At 55.6% G+C, this 26438-nt stretch overlaps 2 protein-coding genes across 4 annotated transcripts; one reads left to right on the forward strand and one right to left on the reverse strand.

Annotated features, from left to right (window-relative positions):
• The first annotated feature begins 177 nt into the window (after window positions 1–177).
• MGAT4B (alpha-1,3-mannosyl-glycoprotein 4-beta-N-acetylglucosaminyltransferase B) lies at window positions 178–10501 on the forward strand. Of its 2 annotated transcripts, XM_072947099.1 has the most exons (15): window positions 197–583; window positions 6016–6201; window positions 6295–6435; window positions 6528–6661; window positions 7058–7104; window positions 7419–7532; window positions 7750–7825; window positions 7949–8063; window positions 8349–8479; window positions 8637–8744; window positions 8866–9059; window positions 9474–9552; window positions 9634–9721; window positions 9811–9923; window positions 10029–10501. In XM_072947099.1, exons 1-15 carry the CDS (start codon window positions 487–489, stop codon window positions 10050–10052), a joined length of 1647 nt encoding a protein of 548 aa, XP_072803200.1. In that variant the 5' UTR covers window positions 197–486; the 3' UTR covers window positions 10053–10501. The 2 variants fall into 2 exon arrangements, with proteins under 2 accessions (XP_072803199.1, XP_072803200.1); XM_072947098.1 differs by lacking the exon at window positions 7419–7532 and having other exon boundaries at window positions 178–583.
• A 1010-nt stretch (window positions 10502–11511) lies between these two features.
• LTC4S (leukotriene C4 synthase) lies at window positions 11512–14343 on the reverse strand. Of its 2 annotated transcripts, none has more exons than XM_072947100.1 (5): window positions 14204–14343; window positions 12328–12427; window positions 12168–12238; window positions 11995–12076; window positions 11512–11760 (listed from the first exon to the last, which is right to left on the reverse strand). In XM_072947100.1, the coding sequence occupies exons 1-5, from the start codon at window positions 14292–14294 to the stop codon at window positions 11619–11621; spliced, it is 486 nt and encodes a 161-aa protein (XP_072803201.1). In that variant the 5' UTR covers window positions 14295–14343; the 3' UTR covers window positions 11512–11618. The 2 variants fall into 2 exon arrangements, with proteins under 2 accessions (XP_072803201.1, XP_072803202.1); XM_072947101.1 differs by having other exon boundaries at window positions 12328–12410; window positions 14204–14337.
• Between the last annotated feature and the right edge of the window lie 12095 nt (window positions 14344–26438).

Here is a 26438-nt window from a genome sequence, read left to right on the forward strand (position 1 = left end):
GAAGGCCCCAGCCCCGACCTCCCTGAGGCCGGAGCCCAGGGCGACCCGAAGGCCCGAGCGCGCGAGCCCACGCGCGGGCCGCTGTCCCGAGCAGGGCGGGCGGGTTCTGGGCGTTGGTCCCCCACCCCGCCCCCTCGCGGTGCTGGCGGCGGCAGCGGGTGATGCGGCCCCTTTAAGTCCCGGCCGCCCCGCCCTTCGCAGCCGACTCCGCGGCGGCCCCGGATCCAGGCCGGGCCGCGGCTCTCGCCGCCCAGCCTAGCCCAGCCCGGCCCGGCCCGGCCCAGCCGCCGAGTCGAGGCCGTCCGCTCCCCGCGCCCCGGCCCCCAGCCCGCCAGGCCCGCCCTCATTCACGCCCGGCCCCGGGCTCCCAACCCCTCCCCGCCCCGGGGCCGGGGCCCCTGCCGCCTCCCGGTCCCCGCGCCCCGGCCCCGGTCCCCCGGGCCATGCGGCCTCGGCCCCGCCGGCGCCCACCGCGCACCCGAGGAGATGAGGCTCCGCAATGGCACCTTCCTGACGCTGCTGCTCTTCTGCCTGTGCGCCTTCCTCTCGCTCTCCTGGTACGCGGCGCTCAGCGGCCAGAAAGGTGAGCCCCTCCCCCGGCCCGCACCTGGGCGCCGGCGGCCAGCGCGGGGTCGGGGCGACGGCCGCGGGAGGGGGCCGGAAGCCCGCGCGGGCGCCCCTTCCCCGCCCGGGCGGCGCGGGAGGACGCCCCTCCCACCCTTGCCCCCACTTGTTTGCTGCCGGAACGCCGGAATCCTCCGGCCTGGGCGGGGGGCTGGGTGGCCGGTGTCCCGTGCTGCGCTCGGACCGGCCGCCGTGAGTACAGTTGTGCCCGTGCTAGGGCGGGCCGCCCCCTCCGGCGAGCTGGGGACCTCAGAGTTCTCAGAGAGGGACGGAAACACAAGGTCACAGAGGTGGCGGCTCCAGAGGGTCCCCAAGGTACCGGCTCCAGGCACCTGGGTACGCTGTTCCTGAGACAGGTGTGAGGAGGCAGCCAGACATCCGGGCAGTGCCCTCACTTCACACCACCTCTCCATCCCGGCCCCCTGTGGGTGCGACTCCCTGGGGCCTCCGCGTTGCTCCTCCATGACATCTGGCCCTAGGACCCCTCCACAGGGATGTGAGTGCTGCGGAAGCCTTCCTGTGTCTACTGGCCTGGGGTGGGGGTCGGGGGCGTGGAGGGCCTCCCGAGCAGCCAGCTCACCCCTGGCTACTGGCTAAGTTACTTTGTGAGCTATCACCTGAAGTTTGCTTAGGTTGACCAGTCCACTGCCATGGTGGTGGGAGTGCTCCGAGTCTGGCCAGCATACAGGGGTGAGGGGCGGGCCCCAGCACTGGCTGGAGTTGCTCGATGTTGGTTGGGATGGCTGGGGCCAAGTGGGGCCTTGGCTGAGCGCTGAAGGCCCTTGCAGACTCTTGTCCACCCAGCCTGCAGCACAGGAGGGACCAGGAAAAGCTGCTTCCTTCCTGCCTTCTGGCCTTCCTGCAGGAGGCCTAAGCAGGACCGGGCTGAGGGCCAGCTGACCCTCTGCCTTCCCCCCACCTCCTGCTTCCCTGCTCCCCAACACCACACTGCATGAGGCTGCAGGAGGGCCTGGAGACCTTCTGACCGTCCACGTCCCGGGGGTCCTCTCCTTGCTCTACCTGCACAGCCCAGTGCAGCCCAGGCTGCTGCAGTCTTCCTGTCTGGATGGGGCCCCCAGGGCTCCAGAGGGCCTGAAAGGGAGACCCTCAGGACTTGGAACAGGGAGGACATGGCTGGGGCAAAGTTCTCCTTGTAGGTCTGTAGGCAGGATGTGTCACCTAGCGAAGGGCATGGCTGGGGCAGAGTTCTTTGCAGGTCTATAGGTGGGTTGTGTCATCTGGGGAATGACATTTTGGCTCCTTGAGAGAATGGCCACGTAAGCAGACTGGCAGGGAGGCCAAGGTGGGGCTATGTCCGACCAGCTAGGCCACATTTGTTCCGTTGTGTATGATGAGCCCTTGCACACTGTCCTGGGCCAGGCCTCCTGCAGCAGCCACATGCCCTCAGCCAGATGTCAGGAACTACAACACCAGGCCTCCACCAGGACACCTTCTCTGCAAGCCTGGCCACAGGGAGCCGGTGTCCAGGAGCATCAGAATGACGGGGTACCATGGCTCCATTGAGGGCCCACTCTCCTTCAGGGGAGCATCCAGGAGGCTGGGACTCCAAGGGTCTGGAGAGCAGGAAGGAGGGCACTCCCAGCCAAAGAAGTGTGGGGCTCAGAAGCCTGTGAGACGTGACAGCCAGGTCACCTGGGCCTTCCCTGTAGAGAGCTGTTACTGTTTCTGGAGGCCCAGCAGGGTCAGGTCTTTGCAGGCCCACGAGAAACCTTTCTCGTTCTTACAGGGAGACAACTGTATTAAGCCCATGGAAAACCAGACTAGATTTTCAGGCCAGGCTGGACCCTGGCTTCCAATTGCCTTGAGTAGGAGACTCAAGATAGGGCTGGCCCAGTCACTGATGCTTAGAGGAAGGCCAGAGGGACCCAGATCTGAAGGGAAGGGAGGAGATGGGCAGGAGCAGGAAGCGAATGTAGGAGCAGGTGGCATCCTGGAAGCCAACATCCAGGAAGGACACGTGGGCCTGGCATGACGGACCCTGGATTCAGGTTTCGGGCCCAGTTTCACATCCAGCCTTGACCAAGTTTGTGCAACAGCTTCACTAGCACTCAGACTGCAGCCCACGGCCAAGTACCTGCTGAAGGCCCCCAGGGAAGACATCAGACCCTCCAGAGGGCTGGCCTCAGCTGCACAACCCTCCCCAGTGTCTAGGGTACCCCCTCTCCTGGTCCTGGGCCAGGTTCACCCCCAAGCAGCCTGGATCTCAGCAATGATGGATGCCCTCTTGACCACTGGGAGGGTAGGTGCTAGTCCTGGAGAGGAGGTGAACACCTGCCCCCTCTCCATGCCCCTGCCCCACCAGCAGGTTAATGGCAGACCTTCGCTGGGCCTGGCACCTGCCTGTGCCCCTCTGAGCCTGTTTCCTCTTCCCTAAGTACAGGGCACAAGGCCTGTGCCCCAGCTTGGCTCTTGAATCTGTTTCTTTAATCAAGAGGACACCAAAGGGAATATTGTGGTCCATGGGCCTCAGATGTCCTGATTACTCTGCCTTCTGGTGGAGGGAGGGGTGGGAACATCCCCAATAGTATGGTCACAGCTGCGCACAGGACTTGGGCAGTGGAAGGCTCCTGGGAAGGGAGGCCAGGGTAGGGAGCAGGCTGTGCCCAGGCCTCAATGCTCAGGGCGATTCAGGACAGCAGGGCCCCCCCCCAGCTGCCCACATGGCCTGTCCACCTGGGGCAGGCTAAGGTTGGACAGAGCTTGGCCTACTTAAAGATCCCAGAAGGACCGCATTCTATCGAACCGGCTGCATCGGGGCCAGGCCCTCTGCCCCACCTTCCTGGGACATGGAGGTGTGGATGGAAGGAGAAGCCAAAGTCCCTCAGCCTTAGCGCCCAGGGACTTCTGCCCTACTCCCCAGGCCTTTGCTCCTGCCAGCACTTGAGCTGCCTCCCCAGCCCACTCACCACTTCAGTCCAGCCACTCCACCCACAAAGGTTATGGGAAGCCAGGATGGCCTGGCAGAGCTCTGGCATAAGGCTCAACCCATGCAGAGGCAATCAGAGAGCTTGGGTTTCTGCCTTTGACAAGCAAGGACAGAGTGGAGCCACGACCAGAGACACCAGGGATGAGGGTCAAGCCGGGGACCTTGCAGGCAGCAGGCAGGGCAGGAAGAGGGGCAGGCTGTGGAGGGCCAGTGTATGCAGCGTTCAGTGAAATGACAGACGAGTCAGTCTGAGCAGGTGCCAGGCCCAGGAACACCCAGGGCCCATCACTTTCTGGTAAACAGAAGCTCAAGACTTGGGTAGGGAAGACCCCTGGGTAGGGAGCAGGCTGTGCCCAAGCCTCGGTGGTCGGGGTGGTTCAGGTCAGCAGGACCCCCCACTGCCTCCCTGGCCTGTCCATCTGGGGCAGGCTAAGGCTGGACAGAGCTCACCTGCGTAAAGATCAGAGAAGGCCCCAGAGCGGGAGCACGGGCAGCAGTTAGAGGGGGACAGGCCTCCTTACCCTTCCTGCAGTTTTACAGGGCCCCACTGCAGGGGGCGCCTTGGGTGTTGCCAGTGGCACGGGCTGCCCATATGGGACTCAGTGGCTCCCCAGCACTGGGGTGGCATTGGGGTGGGCATCAGGGACAAAAGGTGGGTGGGTGTGGACTCAGCTACGCAGAAGGGAAGCTACCTGCCCTTTTAGGCAGCTCTGAACTCCCTCCTGCTGGGCCTGAGCACCTCCAGTCCCCACTCCCTGTCAGCGGCTGGGCAGGTGAGTGTTGGGGGTGGCTGACTGCCTGTTGAAGGGGTCAGGTTTCCAGGGTAACCTGGCCTCAGAACCCAGCTGGAAGCTCAAAGATCCTGTAACCCGACTCCTGACTCCCTCCCCAGTGGGGATGCCCCTGAGCAGAAGCTTGGAGTAGCCTTGACCTTTGGCCCCAGGCAGGCAGGGTGTGGGGAAGGAGAAGGGGGCAAGCTACAGAGTCTGGAGTGCCTCGTGGAGGATCCACTTGGCTCCTGGCTCCCCCCCAAACCCCTCCCTCCTGCCTATGGGCTATGGCTCCCTCTTCCCCTGGGACTTAGCTCTCAGACTAAGTCCTACTGCAGAAGGGGGATGTCTTGAGGTGAGCTTTGCCTTGGTCATGACCTTTGGTGTACCCAGCTGTGGGGAGGTGACACCATCCCAGGGCATTCTAGGGACTGTGACCCCACAAGGGATAAGGAACATAAGAGCTGTCTGGGGGTGAGAGGGGAGATCTGGAGAGCTTCTTAGACTTGGGGACTTTGCTGCTATGCCTTGAAGGCTACAAGAGTTTTCATTAGGCCCAGAAGAGACAGCATGTGTGAAAGCATGGATCAGACAAGGAAAAGGAGATGTGTGTGACGGGAAATGAAGAGAGCAAAGCCGAATTGGAAATGGCCTTGAGTGCACAGCCTGGCAGGGCCTGGCTGCCTCAGCTGCAGGCAGTGATGTCGTTGACTTATTTTTGCTCGCTGGGCCCTGCCAGACCAGTGGAGCCAGGTACTTGGCACCCTGGGGATCCCTCTTCACTGTCAGGGAGCCCCTCCTCTGTGCTGCTGCTTCTGGCCCATGTGCACCCCTAATGCCTGCAGCTGGGACCCAGCTGGAGGTTCTGACACAGGTCTCCTTGGGATGGCATGGTGCAGGCCTGAAACAGATCTCCAGAGAACCAGGCCTTGGGGCACTGAGAGCTCGCATCCCCTCTCTGCCGCTGACTTACTGAGGGACCCTGGACTAGTTTCTCAACTTCGTTTGTTCAGCTAAGCACAGGGGACTGTAACTGCAGCAGTCACCCCCCGGGGCTGGCTGAGACTATGAATCGTGAGCTGGTGCCTGGTGTAGAATGACAAGCGTGACGTGAAGACAGTGACAAGGGGGCCCCTGGGGCTCAGTCCTACTTGGAGGATGAGTGGGGGAATCCAGGGAGGTTTTCTGTGCCCCGGGGGCCTTGGGGATGGGGCTGCCTGTGCTCTCAGTGAAGAGGGGCAGGGAGTGAAGTGCAGAGGCTGAGATGCGGGACAGGGGGAGGCTGGGGGGCTGAGTTCCTTGAGGGAGGGCTGGGTCCTTGTGCACTGTATGGGACCTTGGGTGTCCTACCTCCTGGAAGGAGCAGATGCTGCAAGGAGAAGCAAGAGGGGCTTTGGAGCCACTGGGTGGAGAGGATTTGTCCCACCTGGGGCTGGAAGTGATCCTGCAGCCCTCCCACTTCAGATATCTCCTCAGTGGAGAAAATAGAGGGGCAGATGGAGAGCACTGGAGAGGGCGAATTCCCTTAGTGGAGGCTTTTCTTCCCCAAGTGTGTCAGTGTGACTTCAGAGTGACCCTTATGTAACCCCATGTGGCTTGCATGTGGCAGGCGTGAGAACACATAGATGGGCTCTCTGTGTGTGGGTATACTGGTGACGGTGCGCACACCCACAGGCGACGTGGTGGACGTGTACCAGCGGGAGTTCCTGGCGCTGCGTGACCGCTTGCATGCGGCTGAGCAGGAGAGCCTCAAGCGCTCCAAGGAGCTCAACCTGGTGCTGGACGAGATCAAGAGGGCCGTGTCGGAGCGGCAGGCGCTACGAGACGGAGACAGCAATCACACCTGGGCCCGCCTAACCGGTGAGCCTCGGCCAGCACAAGAAGCAGCAGGGCACATGGGGCGGATGGCGGGCAGCCAGCCTTGTCTGACCTGTCCCTTCCCGACCCACCCAGAGGATCCACGCCTAAAGCCGTGGAACGTCTCCCACAAGCACGTGCTGCACCTGCCCACTGTCTTCCATCACCTGCCGCACCTGCTGGCCAAGGAAAGCAGCCTGCAGCCGGCGGTGCGCGTGGGCCAGGGCCGCACAGGAGGTAGGGACGAGCCTGGATGGGGCGGGGGGCGGGGCGTTCCCCTGCGGGGCGGCCGGTGGAGTGCCCGGGACCAACCCTCCGCACCCCCACAGTGTCGGTGGTGATGGGCATCCCCAGCGTGCGGCGAGAGGTGCACTCGTACCTGACAGACACGCTGCACTCACTCATCTCAGAGCTGAGCCCACAGGAGAAGGAGGACTCGGTCATCGTGGTGCTGATTGCCGAGGCGAGTGGGCTGGGGTAATGGTTGGGGGGACGTTCAGAGGAGGACACAGGGCACAAAATAACAAGGAGAAATGAAAACAGAGCAACATTTAAGAGGGAAAAGCTATTAGGTCAGTCGTCAGTTTCATCCACAAACACCACGATAAAGTTGAAGGAAACATGCTAGCGCCCCCTCGTGGAAATGCCAGTTACTGCCCGCCCCACCCCTTGGCCGGAGTATCTAAAAGGGCTTTTTCTGAAGGCATCTGTGGCCCCCAGGCCCAGCCTTACTTAGCCTTCAGGATGGTGGGCTCACTCCTTCCGTGTGTGGGATGGTAGCCTGTGCCCTTCCACCCATCCCTTCCAGGCCATTTGGGGTGTCAGCCTGGCTTAGGGAGGGCACTTGGTCTCCCCACAGACTGACCCACAGTATACCTCGCTGGTGACAGAGAATATCAAGGCCTTGTGAGTACTGGGGGCCAGACGATGCTGGTGGGGGGAGGGGCCTTTGCGGGGTGTTGGGCAGGTGGGTGCTGGCCTCCCCTGCAAGATGTGCCTGCCCTCTGTGGGAAAGGGTACTTCCCCTATTGGCTAAAAGGGGGTGAGTATGCAGAGGTTGCCCAGCCCCCCTGGAGTCTCACTGCCTCAGTAGGATGAGTGTGTATTGGGGGATGTCTGCGTGGTGGGTTTTAAGAAAGGGACGGGGTCTGGCCAGCTCAGCTCTGCCCCTGCTCCAGTCCGTGGCAGCTGCACACCCACTGGGCCTTCCTGTCCCCCAGGTTCCATACAGAGATCCATTCCGGGCTCCTGGAGGTCATCTCCCCCTCTCCCCACTTCTACCCTGACTTCTCCCGCCTCCGAGAGTCCTTTGGGGACCCCAAGGAGAGAGTCAGGTACTATCACTACCCTCCTCCGTGTGCCCCCAGCAACCTGCCCACCTGCACTAGGAACCTAGTCTGTTGGCATCTGAGTCCCGGGCACTTCCCTGCAGTGCCTCCATTTTTCCACTGGGGGACTTCTGCATGAGGGGGCGCCTACCCACTCAGTGGCCTCTGTGGTAGCCTCACTGGAGGTGGAGGGGTTTGAGTTCCTGAGGCCCCTGCCCCACAGGTGGAGGACCAAACAGAACCTCGATTACTGCTTCCTCATGATGTATGCACAGTCCAAAGGCATCTACTACGTGCAGGTGAGCGCTGAGACCCTGCTCTGCCCCCCTTTCCCCTGGAGCCTGGCTGGGCCTGGGTGTTGAGCCCTGCCCTGCTCCTGTGCCCATGCTGAGTCCCAGCCCCTTCTGCCCACTGCTGTGCAGCTGGAGGATGACATCGTAGCCAAGCCCAACTACCTGAGCACCATGAAGAACTTCGCTCTCCAGCAGCCCTCGGAGGACTGGATGATCCTGGAGTTCTCCCAGCTGGGCTTCATTGGTGTGCTACCCCCCCACCCCGCCCTCTGACCTGACCAGGACGCCTCCATCCAGCCCACCTCTGCCTCTGTCATCATCTCTCAGCCCCTGCCCTGCTTTGAGCCCCAGTGCCACACAGCGTCCTGCTGTGAGCCTTTGCCTGGAGTGCCTGCTGCAGCCCCACCTGGCCTGTTCCTGCCCATCCTCTGCATCGGGATGTTCTGCCCTCTTGTACCTGTGCCTGCCTGCAGACAGTGTCCCCCACAGGGATTAATTCAGCACCCTTTCCCCCTACTCCCACCCCCAGGGAAGATGTTCAAGTCGCTGGACCTGAGCCTCATTGTGGAGTTCATCCTCATGTTCTACCGGGACAAGCCCATCGACTGGCTCCTGGACCATATTCTGTGGGTGAAGGTCTGCAACCCTGAGAAGGATGCGGTAAGCAGGGCCAGCACTGAGGCAGGCTGGGCAGTGGGGCACGCAGCCTCCAGCGTGGGCTGTGTCGGCACCCCACGCAAAGAGACGGTGCTGCGGGGGAGTTTCTGTCTCGAAGGTGGAGCAGAGCTAAGCCTAGCGTGTCACCCTCCCACCACAGAAGCACTGTGACCGGCAGAAGGCCAACTTGCGGATCCGTTTCAAGCCATCCCTCTTCCAGCACGTGGGCACTCACTCCTCTCTGGCGGGCAAGATCCAGAAACTGAAGGTGGGCTGTGCCATGCTCGAGCCTGGTCGAGTGTGGGCAGAGCCTGAGCTGAGGTTGGGCAAAGGGGTGGCAGGGCAAGTCTCGGGGCCCAGCTAGCACCGCTGTCCCTCCTCGGCTGTAGGACAAGGACTTTGGGAAGCAGGCCCTGCGGAAGGAGCATGTGAACCCGCCGGCTGAAGTGAGCACAAGCCTCAAGACATACCAGCACTTCACCCTGGAGAAGGCCTACCTGCGCGAGGATTTCTTCTGGGCCTTCACGCCTGCTGCGGGGGACTTCATCCGCTTCCGCTTCTTCCAGCCCCTGCGACTGGAGCGGTCAGTGCCAGTGCCCACACGTCCCGCCCTGGGGGTGGGGCAGGGTGGCTGCCGGGCTGCAGGCCTCACCCACAAGTGTGTGGACCTGCAGATGCCCCTCTGTGACCCCCAGCAAACTATTTAACTTCACCATGCCTCAGTTTTCTTACCTGAAAAGTGGGACTCGGAACATTAGCTACCTTGTAAGGCCTAAGTCGGGCAGTGCCCACAGGCGCTCAGTGACATCGTCCTTACACGTAAGGCCCTGGTTGCCTAGCACAGTCCAGCATCTGCCCCTGGTGACACCCAGCCTCATCCAGAGCCCCAGGGCCCAGCACTGCACTCCCCGGCCAGGCCTGGCCTTTTCGCTGCTGGGCAGTGTTCCGGGTCCAGTGCCACACCCCGGCAGCAGCTCACAGGCCTGTCTGGCCACAGGTTCTTCTTCCGCAGTGGGAACATTGAGCATCCAGAGGACAAGCTCTTCAACACATCTGTAGAGGTGCTGCCCTTTGACGTGAGTGTGGTAGGGGGTGGTGTGCACTGAGGCCTGCCCCTCCCACAGCCACTGGCTTCAGCCCCTTGGTTTTGCCCTCAGAACCCCCAGTCAGACAAGGAGGCCCTGCAGGAGGGCCGCTCAGTCACTCTCCGGTACCCACGGAGCCCTGACGGCTACCTCCAGATCGGTGAGTAAGGGGCAGTCAGGTGGAGGTGGGGGGAGAGGCTGGACTGACCAAGGGTCTTGGGGCAACCTCTCATTGCTGCCTTCCCCCAGGCTCCTTCTACAAGGGTGTGGCACAGGGCGAAGTGGACCCTGCCTTCGGCCCCCTGGAAGCACTGCGCCTCTCCATCCAGACAGACTCGCCAGTGTGGGTCATTCTAAGCGAGGTGATGCAGGGCAGGGCCGGGTGCAGGGAACAGGGAGCTGGACCCAGCAGCCAGACCAGGGCTACGTTCTGAGGCCCCTGCTGACCATGAGCCCTGCTCTTCCAGATCTTCCTGAAAAAGGCTGACTAAGCTGGAGGCTTCCGAGGGTGCACTTCCGCTGGCCCTGAAGCCCATGAGACCTGGGATATTGTCGCTGCTGCCCCAAGAGAGCCAGGCAAGGTCACCCCGGCCCGAGGGGTTGTGGCCAGCCCCGGTTCTGCCGGCCTGGGGTGGCCGCTGGCCCGGAGGCCCCAGGAGCTGGTGCTGCCCCGCCCGCCGGGCCGCGGGAAGAGGCAGGCGGCCCCCACACTGTGCCTGAGGCCGGCCCGCGCCGCCCAGAACGGTTCACACCCTGGCCCGCTTGAGCCAGGCCGTTTTAGAAGAGCTTTTTCCTGGGCGCCCGTGTCTCCGGCGCGAACACTGGAATGCATATACTACTTTATGTGCTGTGTTTTTTATTCTTGGATACATTTGATTTTTTCACGTAAGTCCACATATACTTCTATAAGAGCGTTACTTGTAATAAAGGGTTAATGAAGTTTGTGCCTCCGAACTCCAGACGTCGGGCCGGCATGGGGAGAGGGACTGCGGACTTGGGGAGATGGAAGCGGGGTGGGGGCGGGTGTGGGGCGAGGCGCCAAGCGATGTCACCCGGCGCCCCCATGCCACAGAGTGGGACTTGCCCTCCGCGCAGCTCCGCACCACCTCGCCCCGATTTCCTGGGAGGGTCACGGCCGGCCGACCGCCGGGTCGGTAACTCACTGGAAGTAATTCCGCTGGTGTGGAGTTTAGGTCCAGGCCTCCAAACCAAACCCCCTAGCGCCCATCATCCCGCTTCAACCAGCTGGAGCCGCCTCTCACCCGAGGCAGCCCCCACCTCCTCATCCCCCTCCCTGGTGGGTCTCAGCCCCACCCTCGTCCCCTGTCCCCAAGGCCCTGCTCCTGCCCCTACTCTCTGACTCATTTTAGTGTCTCCCATCCACCTCGGGGTCTTTGCACACGCCGTCGCCCTGCTTGGAAAGCTCTTCTCTGCAGGCTGGGCTAAAAGTCACCTCTTTCGAGACGCTCTGCCCGGCCAGCAGGCCTTCTCCGGGTCTAGTCCCCCAAGGAACCCGGGCGTTTTCTTGAGAGCGCCTGTCACAACTACATTGACTACACTCATGGTCGTTCCCACTGCTCCACGGGCCACGGCTTGGCCTGAATACTACACTGTTCTAGTTGTCGGTAACCGAGTACCGACAAAAAAGCTCCCTCGTGTTGGCTGTGAAGGCCAGGGTATGAGGACTAGGGCGGCTGAGGGTCAATGGAGGGGGCCAGGCCAGGGCAGAGCTGACCGCAGGAAGGAGGAGCCGTGGGATGAGCCCTGCTAGGAAAGGGCACCCGCGGGTCGGCTGTGTTAATCCACCGTCTCGGAGCAGGGCGGGAGAGGGCCGGATCCAGGACCCGATGGAGCGTCTTTCCCGGGGAAGCAGCCGCGCCCGACGGCTGTGGCCCGGAGCTAGGCCCCCCCAGGCTCTATAGCCCTCTGACTCAGAGAGTGCACTCGGGGTCCGGTCACGGCACTTTAATGAGAGACTGGGATGGGAACGAGCACCCTCCCCGTCCTCCAGGAGGCTCCGGCTCTACTCCAGCTCTGCCCGCCCGGCGTCCTCAGTCTCAGGCTGTCTGCAGCATCTTCTGGAGCGTTCCAAGGAGCGCGGCGCGCAGGGCCGCCGGGAGGAAGTGGGCGAGCAGACCCAGCGCCGCCAGCGCCACGAGAAGCCAGAGCGCGCGCGCGCTCGCGTACAGCGGAGCCAGCCTGCGGGCGGCGCTCAGCGGGGGCCGGGCCGGGCGGGACGGGGACGGGGCCTCCCCGACCCCACGGCCCGCCTCCGCCAGGACTCGCCCCCCTGCCCTCCCAGGGGGACCCACCGCCCAACTGTCGCTTGGTCCCGCCCGCCACTCGTTCGCGGCGTCGGCTGCCGAGACCCCGCCCGCAAGCCCCCTTTCCCCGCCCTGCTTGACCTCCCGGGAGCCCCGCCCCGGTTCTCACCTTTGCTGCGCGGAACGCGCGTATCCCTGGAAGTAGCGGAGGCGCGCGAACAGATAGACCAGGCCGCACAGCGCCGCCGCACCTGGGAGAGGGCCGGGCGGGGCGCAGGGGGTGAGCCCGCTGACCTGGGGGCGCCCGGAGCCGTAGTGCGCGCCCCTGCCCCGCACCCAGACCTTCGTGGAAGAAGATGCCGGCGACCCAGAGCGTGGCGAGGAACAGCGGGAAGTACTCGCTGCAGTTCACTCTGCGGCGGGGCGGGGCGGCATGAGGGCCTCGGAGCGCCCGCCCGGGGCTGCCTCGCTCCCCGCCCCGCGCCCTCCCTCCGCGCCTCACTGGGCTCGGTAGACTCGCTCGAACTCCGGCGGGCCGGTGGTGAGCGGCGGCGACACGCGGAAGGCCCTACGCGCCGAGATCACCTGCAGGGAGAAGTAGGCTGGGGGAGGGGGAGTGCAGGAGTCAGACCTGGCACCCCGACCCCCGCAGCCTCCCCCGGGCTCCGCTTCCGGTCTGGCCGCGCGTCTTCTCTTCTCTCTTCGCCACGCCCCGCTTGTCCCGACTCCCCTTTAAAGTCCGGCCGAAGGGACCTCCGGCCTCCGGTCGTCTCCGGGATTGCCCTGTGTCCGACACTCAAGTGGAAGGGCAGGGTGCGGGCCGGGGGCTCCGAGAGTCCCTGCCCCACCCAGTGAGTGGAGGGAGAGGGGCTGACACGACACAGGGCACCTGTCCCCTGGAGGACTTTGCTCCTGAATCATTGACTTGCAAAACACAGGCAAATGTCCACTTCTCACTCTCTAGACATGGACTTTGGCCCAGGTCCCTGGACAGGGACTGTTACCTGAGGGCACAGCTGGCTGCATCCTTCCAGGTGCCGGGGAGCACACACCTTGTGGCCAGCAGTCCTTGCTCCCCAACCCACAGAGCCCACCAAGAGGGACCTCCCGACCCTTCCTCAGGCCAGGGTCAGCCACACCAGTGTCTCTGTGCCTCCAAAAGGTGGTGTGGGTTCCTGCCTCAGTTTCTCTATTCAAGCTCTCTGGACCCTGCCTTAATCTGACACTCTCTCCTCTATCCCCAGGTAGTTGGAGCTGGGACACTTCTAGTCCAACCCCAGGCCACCAAGGCTCTGCCCCTCTCCATTCAGCATGGATGGGCACAGAGAGTGGACTGGCCCTTGGTGGTCCGAACGCACAGGAGCCCTTTTCTTGGCCTCAGTCCAGATACCCACTACACACACAGTCCCAGCGCTGGGTGTCCCCAGCTACTTTCCTGCAAGTTCTGTGGCCCTGGTGCTTTTGGTGCCAGGCCCTCTGCAGACCTCTACCATCCTGAGTGCACTGTGGGTGCCAAGGGTGGCCGTGCCAGCACGATGTGTGATTTGCATGAGGAGGGGCTGTGGGCCAGGTGCGCTAGGGTGGCTGGACATCAGGTCAGTCTTTCTGCTCAGCCCTTCCCCAAGCTGTGTCTTGTCCTAGCTTATGCAGTGTGAGGCAGCGGTGTTCCAAGTCAGAGTATCTATCCCAGGAATGTGTGGTCTAGGGCCAGTCTGAGAAGGGCACCCAGCAGACACCTCTGGGGGCCGGGAAGCAGGTTCCAACCCTGTCTAGCTCCACACTGTCCCAGCATAGAGAGGGTGCCTTCGAGGGCAGGGCCAGGGGATAGAGCCCTTCTATTGGGACACCCAGAGGAGAATCAGCTGGAGTAGAGCCGTCCCATGCCCATGGCTGTTCCATTTCTGTCCCCACTGTCAGAATACCCAGAACATCCCGGCACCCTGGCACCATGCCCCACTGCTCAGCCCAACATAGCTGGCACCCCACCTGCTCCCTGAAAGCCCTTGCCCTCTTCCAGGGTTTTTTTTATGCTGGTCCAGGGGCCACCGCCTCAACCCCAAGCCAGGTAGCTGGCATGCCTACCTCTCTTGTCCCTCAGGGGCCTGCCATCCCCTAGGTCAGGCACCTTGCACAACCTTGGCTCCTGTCCAGGGTTTCACAGTTTGCCCTGCAGACATCCCTCCAGGGCTTCCCCCCTCCCCACCTCGGGGAAGTGCAAGCCCCTCAGCCCTGGGGCATCCCACCCTCTAGTGGGGGACCAGAAGAGCTTGGGCACCAGGAATCTGGGCCCTGCCTCTGCCCTCATCTGGGCCTGGAGGGCAGAAGGCAGACTGCAGGGGTCTGAGGCCCACCCACCTCCCGAGCAGGGGCCAGCCCACCTTGCAGCAGGACTCCCAGGAGGGTGACAGTGGCCAGAAGAGCCACTTCATCCTTCATGGTGCCGGTGGCTCTGTCAGGCCAGGCTGGCATGTGAGAGGGCTGTCTGCGGAGATCTGATCAGCCCGGTCTGCTGGCCCCAAAGAGGAAGAGTGGCCTGCTCTCCCCACCTCTTCTCAGTGGAGTGGGTAGGGGAGGGGTGTGGCCATGGCCTGAGTGAGCCAGGAGCCAGGGCAGGCCTAGGCGGTGGAAACCAGGGCCAGATGGAGCCTGGGCAGGAGAGAGCAGCTGACTGGGCACAGCCCGGCCACCTCTTCCCAGTCCTTTTGTCCCTTCTGTGCCCAGCCTCTTGCTGGCAGAGCCCAAGCTGTCCATCCAGGCTTGCTTCAGCCTGCGGTATGTCCAGCTGCCATGTCATCTTACTGTCCCCTAGACCCTGCACTCTCAGCAGGTCCCAGCTGGCCCAACAGACCTCCCCTTGTCCTGGGTCTGGGCTAAGGGAGAAGCTCCAACCTGAACCACGCACTGCCACCGCTTCCCATCTATCACCAAGTCCCATGCATTCTCAAATCCACCCCAGTGCCACCTTCCAAGCCCTGCCCTCCTCAGTCATCTCTCACCTGGCCACAGGTCCATGGGCTCCTCACGGGTTCCCAGCCCTGACCCTCCCTGTGGCTCCGTGCACACCCATTGATCTGTTTCCTCCTCCCCAAACAGAACTGTTTTGAATATCCAACTCTGACTGCAGGGCAGTCCAAGTGTTAGAGCAGGCAGATAGCTAGATATGAGCAGAGAAAGGGGGATGCAGGCCAAATGGCAGGAATTGAGCAAAAAGGGAGGGGCACAGGCCAAACACAGGAAAACATACATCATGCAAACAACAGGGGTTCCTGGGCAAAGAAAAGCAGGAACCTCTGGGCTGATAAGTGGTCACACATTTTGGGGTGATAAGAGGCCTGGAGGCCAACAAAGGAAGGTGGGAAACGGCAGGAATTTCCAGTGTCCGAATGTAACTTTTTTGCTCTCATTTTAATAAAATTAGCCTTGCAGATTAGAAGTACCCATCGTGCACCGAAGCCATGACACTTCCTATCCAGACTAAATGAGGACAAAATTCCCTCCCTCTTCTGGAAGGTGGAGGCGGAATGAAAATTCAAGGAATACGATCCCAAACCCTTTCCACCCCAGTGAATGTTCTGCCCATTCATTTTTACACCCTATGTAACCAACTTGCCAAAAAGCTCAGTGCAGCTTCTCACCCTAGCCTGCCTGCTCTGCCCTTGACAGTGTACTATCCCTTCATCCTCACTTTATTTTCTTAACCTCCGTGTCTTTTCTCTGAATTCTTTCTGCAACAAGACAAGAACCTACTCGCTGGCAACACAAGCACCTGGCCTACACCAGGCACAGCCAAGTCCTTGCTGCCTTCCAGGAAACCTGATGCCCGCCAGCCTCACAGCTGCATCGTGCATGTGGTCCGTCCCATAGGCTGCCTGGCTGGCCTGGCAGGGCGGATCAGCCCACTCAGGATGGCTGAACCCATCGTCTCCGGGCCCTCAGACCCCAGAACAGGCACCTGCCATTTCTGCCTGCCCGGCCTCCCTCCACTCAGGTCCTGTGGCTTGGACAGAGCTGCCTCCCACCCCTCCCAGGCCTGATGGATAGACACTTGGACCAAAAGTGACTGAGTCAAGGCTGACTCAAGATGGTGAGTCTCAGTTCTGGAAACTTCCTTAGAATTTTGGGAAGGGAACTCAAAATGGGGAGGGAGATTACCGAGGCCACTTATGGCCACTTGCCATCCTGAGAAGGATGGAGCCAACAGGGCTAGGATTTGAGAAGAGAGATGGTTTATGTTCTGAAGCCCTGGGGCCAGCTTGCCTGGAACAACCCTCTTGGGTTCAGCCTTTCCATTTTATAAGATGGCCACTTCTCCTTTTTGCTCAAACTGGTTTGAAGTGGGTTTTAGTCAGCGGTAACAGAGTCCAGACTGGTACACAGCACAGGCAGGAGCCAGTGAGGCCACAGGCAAGCACAGGCCATGCTGTGGGAGGGATGGAGCAGCTGGACCCTGGGGGCAACCGCTGCTGCCCCCATCATGGTCCACTGTGATGTCCTGGTGCCCCTCTGCCTGGTCACTCTGGGGAGTCTCTGCACATCAGGGTCATGTGCCCTTGGGAGGCTGGCCCTTGCCATCTACCCAGCCTCCTTCCCTGCTGCACACAAGCCTGGGTTCCAACCTGAGGGCTTTGTTACCTTCTAGACTCTCCAGGAACCACTTCTACCCTCTCATCACCTGGCCAAAGCCCCGTGAATGCCCTTTGTCTGTCACCACCCCCAAGGAACCAGCTGTTCCCCCGGCTGGGGGCGCTGCAGAGCTGGGTCTCCAAGTCTGTGCCCTGCTCTGGACCAGGTCTCGCCACAGCAGTAGTAGGTGCTCAGTGATGTGGGGATGACTGACAGACACTGGTGAACGAGATGGCAGCGCCAGGGAGCAGATACCAGGAGCATTCTCCAGCCCTCCCTCGGCCGCTCAGCCTCCTGACTAAGCCCCCTGCTCTGGTTCCCCCTCCAGCCCCAGCCAGATCCTGAAAGGTGGGGCATATGCCAGGCGGGCCTCGTGTGTCTGCGTGCCCTGATCACACCGGTCAGCGTGTTTGTGAGCATACTGGCGCTCATTCGTGGGCCAGACGTGTGCCTGTGGGTCTCCGCACGTCTGCAGGCTCTCCTCTCTGCCAGGCTGCCATTTCCTCTGAGGCCTAGCCATACTCCCTTCCGAGCTCATCCCCTTCTGCCCTGGCAACAGGAAGCTGAGCCCTAACATCAGCAGGTTCTGAGGAAGTCCCTGGGCAGATGTCCACGCAGCAGGGGCCAGGGTCTCGGCCCCTGAAACCCTCCCCAGGTCCCTCGGTCTGTACTTTCCTCCCTCTGAGCTTGCCCAGCCTCTCAGGTGGGCCTGCTCAGACTGACAGAGGTCCAGCCTAAGGCCCTCCAGGCAGAGGCCACCCACCCACCCCCCTGGGCAGCCCTGGAGGCACTGGCATCACAAGGGAAGTGAAAAAGCCCCTCCCTGAACCCCTGCAGGACAGGCCTCTGTGACCTTTGCCATCTGTGCCACAGCCCCTGCATGGCTCAGAGAACACCCTGGAACCTGGGCTCATCAAGGGCCTCTGGGGAGTGGAAAGGTCAGCCAACCATTATGTTGAAAAGAAATCACCATTTCAGTGCCATAGACTGTCATAAGCAGTGCGCAACTCAGACCCTAAACTTAAATTAAAAAAATTTTTTTTTGAAATTATTTTATCTACCAAAAAAAGTTGCAAAAATGGCACACAGTTTCCATAAATCCAACATCACCCAGCTTCCTCTAATGTTAAAACTGTATGTAATCAGAATTAAATTTTTGGAAACTAAGAAATTAATATTGATACAATTCTATCAGCCATTTTACACATTCAAGTTTCACCAACTGTCCCACTAAAATGGCACAAAGACCTCAGAAACATTACAGGAAGTTGTGGCAAACACCAAGCATGTATCATTTGATTCCTTTTATATGAAATGTCCAGAAAAGGTAAATCCATAGAGACAGAAAACAGATCAGTGGTTTGGATTGTCTGATGTCTTTATGTGATTAGACAGAGGTTATTCATTTTGGGCGAGAGTGCCACAGAAGTAGTGAGTGTCCACACTTATCACAACCCTAAGCTTTCTGCCCAAGGAACTAGCATCCATGATGGTGACCCATCTTGCTCTTGACTTAACCCAGCTCATGCTCACCCTGCAAAGTCACCTTGTGAATGCACGGCTCTGACCTTGGCCCTCCTTAACCTGATGCTTTTTGGGCACCTGGGGTCCCTTACACTTCCCCAGGACCCCTGAGCACCCTTCCTTGGCAGCCTTTGTTCCTCTCTGTTTTCTGTGTTGGATTTCATCCCCTACCCTTCCAGGAGAAGATGAACCAGACCTCTGCCTGGTCCCCAAGCTCCGTGTGTTGGTGCTCAATGAAACATACCTATGAATAAGCAACGAAAAACCATCCAGCTGACCTGGCTGCCCTCCCTCTATGTTCCCCCTGGAAATCACTGAACTTTGCCCCACCGCCACCATCTTATCTTTTCCAGAATGTCATATGGTTGGAATCGTGCAGTAGGTAGCCTCCTCACGTTGGCTTCTTTCACTTAGTAATATGCATTTAAAGCTCCTCCATGTCTTTCCTTTTCTTTTTATTCCCCTCCATGTCTTTTCATGGCTTAATATAGCTCATGTCTTTTCAGTGCTGAATAATATTCCATTGTCTGGATGTACCACAATTTATCTGTTCACCTGCTGAAGGACATTTTGGTTGCTTCCAAGTTTTGGCAAGTATGAATAAGGCTGCTATAAACAACTGTGCACAGGTTTTTACATGGATGTAAGTTTTCAACTCATTTAGGTAAATACCAAGGATTGCAATTGCTGGATTATATGGGAAGAGTATGTTTAGTTTTGTAAGTAACTATCAAGCTGTTCTCCAAAGTGACTGTATTTCACATACTCATCAGCAATGAATGAGAGTTCCTGTTGCTCCTAATCTTTGCCAGTATTTGGTGGTGGCAGCATTCTGGATTTTGGCCATTCTAGTAAGTGTACAGTGGTATCTCATTTTAATTCGCATTTCCCTAATGACATATGATGTGAAACATCTTTTCATACGCTTATTTACCATCTGTATATTTTCTTTGATGAGGTGTGTGTTAAGGTTTTTTGACCTTTTTTTTTTTTTTGGACCATTTTTTAAAAATTGAGTTGTTTGTTTTCTTATTGTTGAATTTTAAGAGTCCTTTGTCAGATTTGTCTTTTGCAAATATTTCCTCCCAATCTATGGCTTGACTTCCCATCCTCTTGACAGTATCTTTGCCAGAGCAGAAATTTTAAATTTTAATAAAGTCTACATCATCAATTATTTCTCCATGGATTGTGCCTTTGGTGTTGTATCTAAAAAGTCCTCACCATACCCAAGGTATCTTCTAAGAATTTTATAGTTTTTGTTTTACATTTTAGACCTATGATTCATTTTGAGTTAATTTTTGTGAAGAATGTAAATAAAGTCTGTGTATAGACTCTTTTTTTTTTTGCATGTGTATGTCCAGTTGTTCCAACACTTTTTTTTTAATTTTTTTTTCTCCATTGTATTGCCTTTTCTCTTTTGTCAGAGATCAGTTGACTATATTTATGTTAGTCTATTTCTGGGCTCTTTATTCTGTCCCATTGGTAGACAAATAGTCTATTTTCTTCTTTCACCAGTACCACACTGTCTTGATCACAGTAGCTTTATAGTGGTTCTTGAAGTCAGATGGTGTCAGCCCTCCACGTTTGCTCTCCTTCAATACTGAGTTGGTGATCCTGGGTCTTCTACTTCTCCATGTAAACTGTAGAGTCATTTTATTGATGGCCACAAAATAATTTGCAGCAACTTTTACTGGAATTGCATTGATCAAGTTGGAAAGAACCAACATCTTGATGATATTGAATCTTCCTATCTATGAACATGGAATATCTCTTTGTTTATTTAATTCTTCTTGGATTTCTTTCATCAGAGTTTTGAGTGTAGCTTTTTAATAAGGTTTGAAACCAGAAAGTGTGAGTCCTCTAAATTTGTTCTTCATTATCAAGATGGGGCCATTCTGGTTTCCTTGAATTGCTATATGAATGTTAGGATCACCTTATCAATTTCTACAAAGAAGTCAGCTGGGATTTTAGCTGGGATTGTGTTAAGTCTGTATATTAATTTGGAGAGTATTGCCATCTTAACAATATTAAATATTCTGATCTGTGTACATGCAGTGTCTTTCCATTTATTTAGGTCATCTTTCATATCTTTCAACAATGGTTTGTAGTTTTCACAGTGTAAGTTTGCATTTCTTTTGTTACACTTATTTCCAAATATTTTGTTCTTTTTGATGTTATTGTAAATGAAATGATTTTATTAACTTTAACCTTAGATTATTTATCAAAACGTATAGAAATACAATTAATTTTTCTGAGCTGATCTTGTATCCTTCAAACTCACTGAACTTATTTATTAGTTCTACTAGTTTTTTAATGGCGTTTTAGTATTTTCTATACAGAAGATCATGTCATCTGCAAATGGAAATAGTTTTACTTCTTCCTTTTGCACCCTCTCATCTTCTTGCCCAACTGCTCTAACTAGCACATCCTGAAGTGGCAGATGCGTTATCTTGTTCTCAGTCTTTGGGGAACACACTCATTTTTGTGCCATTAGATATGAGGTTAGCTGTGGGTTTTTGTAGATGTCTTTTATCAGGTGGTCCTAGTTCATTGGGACTATTTTTATAAAATGATGTTGGATTTTGTTGAATGCTTTTTTTAACATCTGTTGGGATGATCTTTTTTTTCCCCTTTATTCTATTAAAATGACATATTATGTCACTTGAGTTTTGAATGTTAAACCTTTCATTCCTGGTGTAATCCCCACTTGGTCATGGTGTATAATCCTTTTTATAGGCTGCTGGATTTGATTTGTTGAGGATGACAAATATTTTTCTCTAAATTTTAAAAATAAACTTTATAACATCATCATTAAACTAAAATCAATATTATTTTTCATAACTGGAAAACAAGACGTCATTAAGTTCTGGCTAAGTACTCTTATTTGCCGTGGGCCTAAGGCCTATGCTTTGTCATCACTGTTGTTTAAAATAGAGACCAGAAGGGAAAAGGCATGAATCAATAATGGCTGCAATTTATTGAGATATCAAATATGTGAATATTTAAACATTCATGAATTTATATTGATACTTAAAAACCTCACTGGACACTTTCAGTGGCTGCTAAAGGACTAACTTAGTCTTCTGATAATTGACAAATAAAAAGAAAAAAGTAAGCATTTGTCTTGTGTTCTCTTCTGTGATGGTCAGTCCGGTGTGGCCGCAGGAGGCCACCCCACACAGAGCCACGTGGGAGAGCAGCAGGGTGGTCAGGTGAGGGAGGAACGTCATGGCCACAGCCTTTACTGGGGTTCCTACAGGGAAGGGAAGGCAGAGCGGGTGAACCGCTTAGGACTGGCTAGGTGGGACACTGTGAAAGGCCCTAAACCATAGGGGTGGTCTCTAATGGCCTGGTGCCTGGCCTTGGGATGATCAAGGTGGAGCAGCGGTGCCCCTGGGGTGGGGGGCCCCACAGAGGTGCGACAGCTCAGGACTGGTTAATTTGCACATCAAAGGCAGGTGGGGGGAGGGTGTAGCTCAGTGGTAGAGCATGTGCTTAGCATGCATGAGGTGCTGGGTTCAATCCCCAGTACCTCTGGTTAAATCAATCAATCAATCAAATTGCCCCACCACGGAAAACAAAAAATAGAGACTCAACCAAGACAGACATTGGAAAAAAAAAAAAAAAAAAAAAAAGGCAGGCAGGCACCCTGCTGAATTTGCTATCCCTAAGAACCGGTTAGCCTGGAGGAGCAGTCTGTCACCAGCCAGGAAAGGTTTTCAAGATGTCAAAACATTATGATAAAAAAAAAGTTTAAAAACGTACATATATACACACACATTACAGCATTTATCCTGCTTCGTTTTGTTCAAACTGAATATCGGGGGTAGGTAAATAAAAGAGGAAAACGTTTCCTTTGTAGATGAATTCCACATAATATGTGCAGGAGGGAAGGACTCTTCCCTTTGTTTCTTTTTGCACAAATGAGCAGACATGCGTAAATTTTCTTACACAAAATGTAGGACACACAAAAGGCTCCCGGGGGGTCAGCTGGGTGTTGGAGGCATTCTCCGGCCCCATCGTGGATATGTTCTTCTGCACTTTGCTTTCTTTCCTAACGAAATATCCTGGACAGCGCACTGGACCAGTTCACAGAAGTCTTCCTTGTTCTTTCTCACCGCCGCAGGCGACCCCGCTGTGGGGAGGTGCTGGAGTTTATTCGATGATCCTGTTGCATTGGGCAGTTTGGGTGATTCCATTATTTTGCAATTACAGGATGAAGCTTCCCTGAATACCTAGGTTGTATTTTTTTTAATATAATGATTTTTATAAAATTTAACTTTTATGAATAGCTAATACAGTCACTTGATCAAAATATGAAAATATAAAACCCAGCTAACGTTATAAAATGATATTATATCAGTATTGATTTAAACATCACAGGCAATCAGACTCTTCGATGACATTCGCCGAAATCCTCTACCTGGCAGTTTTAAAGATCTTGAAATCAGTTAGAAGGGAGATGCCCACGACGCTGAAAATGCTCACTTCCCGGAGGCCCCATGCACGCGCTGGGAGGCTGCAGTGGTGGGAGAGAGCGGGTCTCGTTCCCGCGGGCTCTTCTAGAGGCTGAAGGAGGGTGGGCTTCCAACTGACCTGTTCTGGGCCCCCGAAGCCTTTGAAACGCCCATAAACTTATCCCCGACAAAAGCGTACGTAAACGCAAAACCTGCCGCTTGTCTGGAGTGAGTTCCTCAGAAACAGAGGATTTGGGTGCTGGGGCTTTCTTGGGACTGGAAACACCGGCTGTCAAAGAGGCGAGGGGAGCATGGGGGACAGACCCCCTGGGAACAGCCCTCTGACACCACGGATCGTCTAAAAATTTTACCGTGGGAAGAAGACTTCACATCTTTCAGCGCACCACGCGGTATCTGGACGCTCGCTGCTGCACAGCACGTCTGCAGACTTTCTTCGTGTTGCTTCACTGGAGCGATCCCCGCCCCGGGGATCGGCTGCCCCCGTCTCCCCTCCCCCAGCCCCGCAGCCGCCACTCCACCCTTTGACTCTATGAATCCGACTATGACACTTCAGAGAAGCGGAATCATAGTACTTGTCTTTTGTGGCTGGCTTCTTCCACTAAGCAAAATGGTCTCAAATTTTGTCTATGTTGTTGCATACTGCAGGATTTCCTTTTTTAAAAATTTTTATTATTTTTTAATTTTACTTTTTTTATTGAGGTATAGTCAGTTTACAATGTTGTGTCAATTTCTGGCGTACAGCACAGTGCTTCAGTCGTAGGTGAATGTACACATATTTGTTTTCATATTCTTTTTCACCGTGAGCTACTTACAGGATATTGAATACGGTTCTCCGTGCTATACAAGAATTTCCGTTTTTTTAAGACTGCAGAATATGCCATTGTATGTATACACCAAATTTTCTTTATCCATTCATCTGTAGACAGACATGTAGATTGTCTCCACATCTTGGCTATTGTAAATAGTGCTGTAACAAAAAGGGCAGTGCTAATATCTCCTGATTTCAATACTTTGGATAAATAAAGGCCCAGAAGTGGGGTTGCTTAATCATGTGGTACTGAATTTTTGGGGGGACACTCATGCTATTTCCCACAGCTGCTGCACTCTTGTATTCCCACCAACAGTGCACAAGGGCTCCCTTCTCCACAGCCTCGCCAACATTTCTTTGACTTCTGCTCCACAGTTCTTATCATCACTCCTCCCCTTAAACTTCTCCGAGGTCTAGGATATCGCATTCCCTGCTCCAGAACCCTGTCCTGGTATCACCGCGCTGCAAGTCTTTTATTTATTCCACTTAAAAACATTTTTTTTTAATTGACGTACAGTCAGTTTACAATGTTGTGTCAGTTTCTGGTGTGCAGCACAATGCTTCAGCCATACATGAACATACATACATTCTTTTTCATACTCTTTTTTACTGTGAGCTACTACAAGATATCAAATATAGTTCCCTGTGCTGTACAGTATGAACTTGTTTATCTATTTTATATATACCAGTCAGTATCTGCAAATCTCCAATTCCCAATTTATCCCTCCCCACACTCTTCCCCCCTGGTAACCATAAGTTTGGTTTCTATGTCTGTGGGTCTGTTTCTGTTTTGTAAATAAGTTCTTCTTCTTTTTTTTTTTTTTTAGACTCCACAGATGAGTGATATCATGGTGTTTTTCTTTCTCTTTCTGGCGCAAGTCTTTTAACTTCAGTGTGCCAGCGGCTCTCCCTACCCTGTGGTCAGCAGTGATGGGCTCTTGTTGTTGGGCAGCTGGCAAGCTCCAAGCCTCCAGTGCTGAGCCGGCTCTGAAAGCACTACCCACTTCAACTGCCTCAGGCTGGCTTCCCCAGAAGCAGATTTTGGTGGGGGTCAGCCCCCGGGAACACCACCCATGAGTGTGCAAGGACAGCTGGACTGGCCAGAGGGATGCTGAACCGAGATGCAGTTGCAACAGAGGCCTCAGATGATCCCACAGGCACCGTGGAGCTGGGGTGGCCCTTTGGAGAAGCCCCAAATTGAGGAAAGGGACTAGGTCTTTGAATCCCCCAATTGGCCAAGCTCCAGATGTGGGCTGCCCCTGGGAAGGGGGCACAGCCACAGGCAAGGCAGTACCCTTCAACTGGAGACAGTTCCCAGGAACACTCAGCTGTGCGCTGGCAGCAGCCAACATTCTCCGCATTTGGGAGGAAGAGCCCCTGGGTCCTGAAGGGACGACTTGGCTCACACCCCATCTGTAGGGGCAGGACTGGGCTCAGACAAGCCCTGCTCTCTTGTTCTGGTCTTCCTATAAGCCATGGTGGGGCTAAAAAGCAGGGCGGATGGTGAGGGGAGCCAACAGAGTAGGTCAGATACAGAAGGACTGAGAGGCAGCTGCAGTTTAAGAAAAGCCTCTTCTATTGCACAGCAAGTGTCAACAAGAAGAAATGGCATTGCGAGGTGTGTGACTAAAATAATGCACATTTGGATGTTTTTACTCTCTGGAGGCAAGGACGACCCTTGGGTCTGCAGCTCCGAGGGTAACATGGCATAGCAGGAAGGTAGGTCGGCGGTGTCTGTAGCTCTTGGCTCTGAAGATGACTGTGTGGTTGGGCTTTTCCCTGCATTACAGAAACGGGTACTTAAGAAGGTATACAGCCAACCAGCCAACCGAGAGCCTTGGATGAGAGACGGCACTCGAGCCAGCAGTGACAAACCTAAGGGGGCAGGAGGCCGCCCGCCTCAGCTGCGTCTAGTGGAGTGGGGTCCTTCATGACTGATAAAGGACACGTGCATCCACAGATGAAGGACACGCCTCCACAGAAAACAGACCGATGGGGACCCACGGGGAAAGGAGGCAGGGGAGGGGCAAACGAGGAGTTTGGGATTGGCAGATACAAACTGCTGCACATAAAATAAACAAGGTCCTGCTGTAACACCCAGGGAACTATGTTGAATATCCTGTAATAAACCATAATGGGAAAGAATGTGACAAAGAATATGTTTATGCATGTAACTGAACCACTATGCTATACACCAGAAACTAACACAATATTGTAAATCAACTATACTTCAATCATAATCATAATCATAATAAAAGAATATGTAATTCCAGCTTTTCTTTCCATAACCTTGCAAAGTTCTGCTTTCTAGATACAAAAACAAATGGAGCCCCCTGCGCAGCGCACTTGTCTGACCAGGACCCGCCGTGCGGCCTGCAGTGGGGAATCTTCCAAACCAGCAACTCTGGACAGAACAGGGAATTTTGAACCCCCTCACCCACCCCGGGGCAGCTGCTGTATTTGTTGTCCTGTTTTTGTAGCAGACAGCACCTCCTCTTCCTTGTACGGGCCCCCTCTCTGAGCGTTTCCACTCCAGGACACTGATATCAAGGTGCCTCCATGTGTTCTGTTCTTGCTACGCTGATCTCCACTTCGGGTGAGGGCCTGAAGTTATTTCTTCCAACTTCCCTGAAATAGTCTGCATGCACTAAAGTCTGCAGCCCAGCTTACAGCAACCATTCAGAGCCAATTATTCTTGACATGTGAGCACAGCCATCTGAAAAGCGGCAGGTGCACCACCACCACCAGCTTGAAGACCAAAGGGGAAAGGTCCCGTAAGGCAAACTGGTCCCACGTGCAGAAGAGTGGATTGCTTTCCAAGACATCGCCCATCATTCCTCGTGCTTATCTGGGAAGGCCTGTAACTTTTTTCTGACTTCAGCCACTAGCCTTGGACCAAACTCATAGGTAACCACCATTTTGGATCTTTCAACAGCCTTACAGCCACACTGGCATTTCCATGCCCCGATCGGCTGACTGGCCTTAAGGCTGACTAACCAGTAACACCGCTGCTGATGGTGGGGCAGTCCCACCCCAGAGATGAATGGGGGGGCCCTATCTTACCTTGAGCATCTCCTTGGGCTGGGCTGGCAGAGGCCCCTGAGGAGCTCATGCCGCGGCATGGAGGGCACCTGGTGGAGGGCAAGACCCACCCCTCACCATATGCAACATATATCCTTT

The sequence above is a fragment of the Vicugna pacos genome, chromosome 22, assembly GCF_048564905.1.
Source record: "Vicugna pacos chromosome 22, VicPac4, whole genome shotgun sequence".
Classification (NCBI taxonomy): domain Eukaryota; kingdom Metazoa; phylum Chordata; class Mammalia; order Artiodactyla; family Camelidae; genus Vicugna; species Vicugna pacos.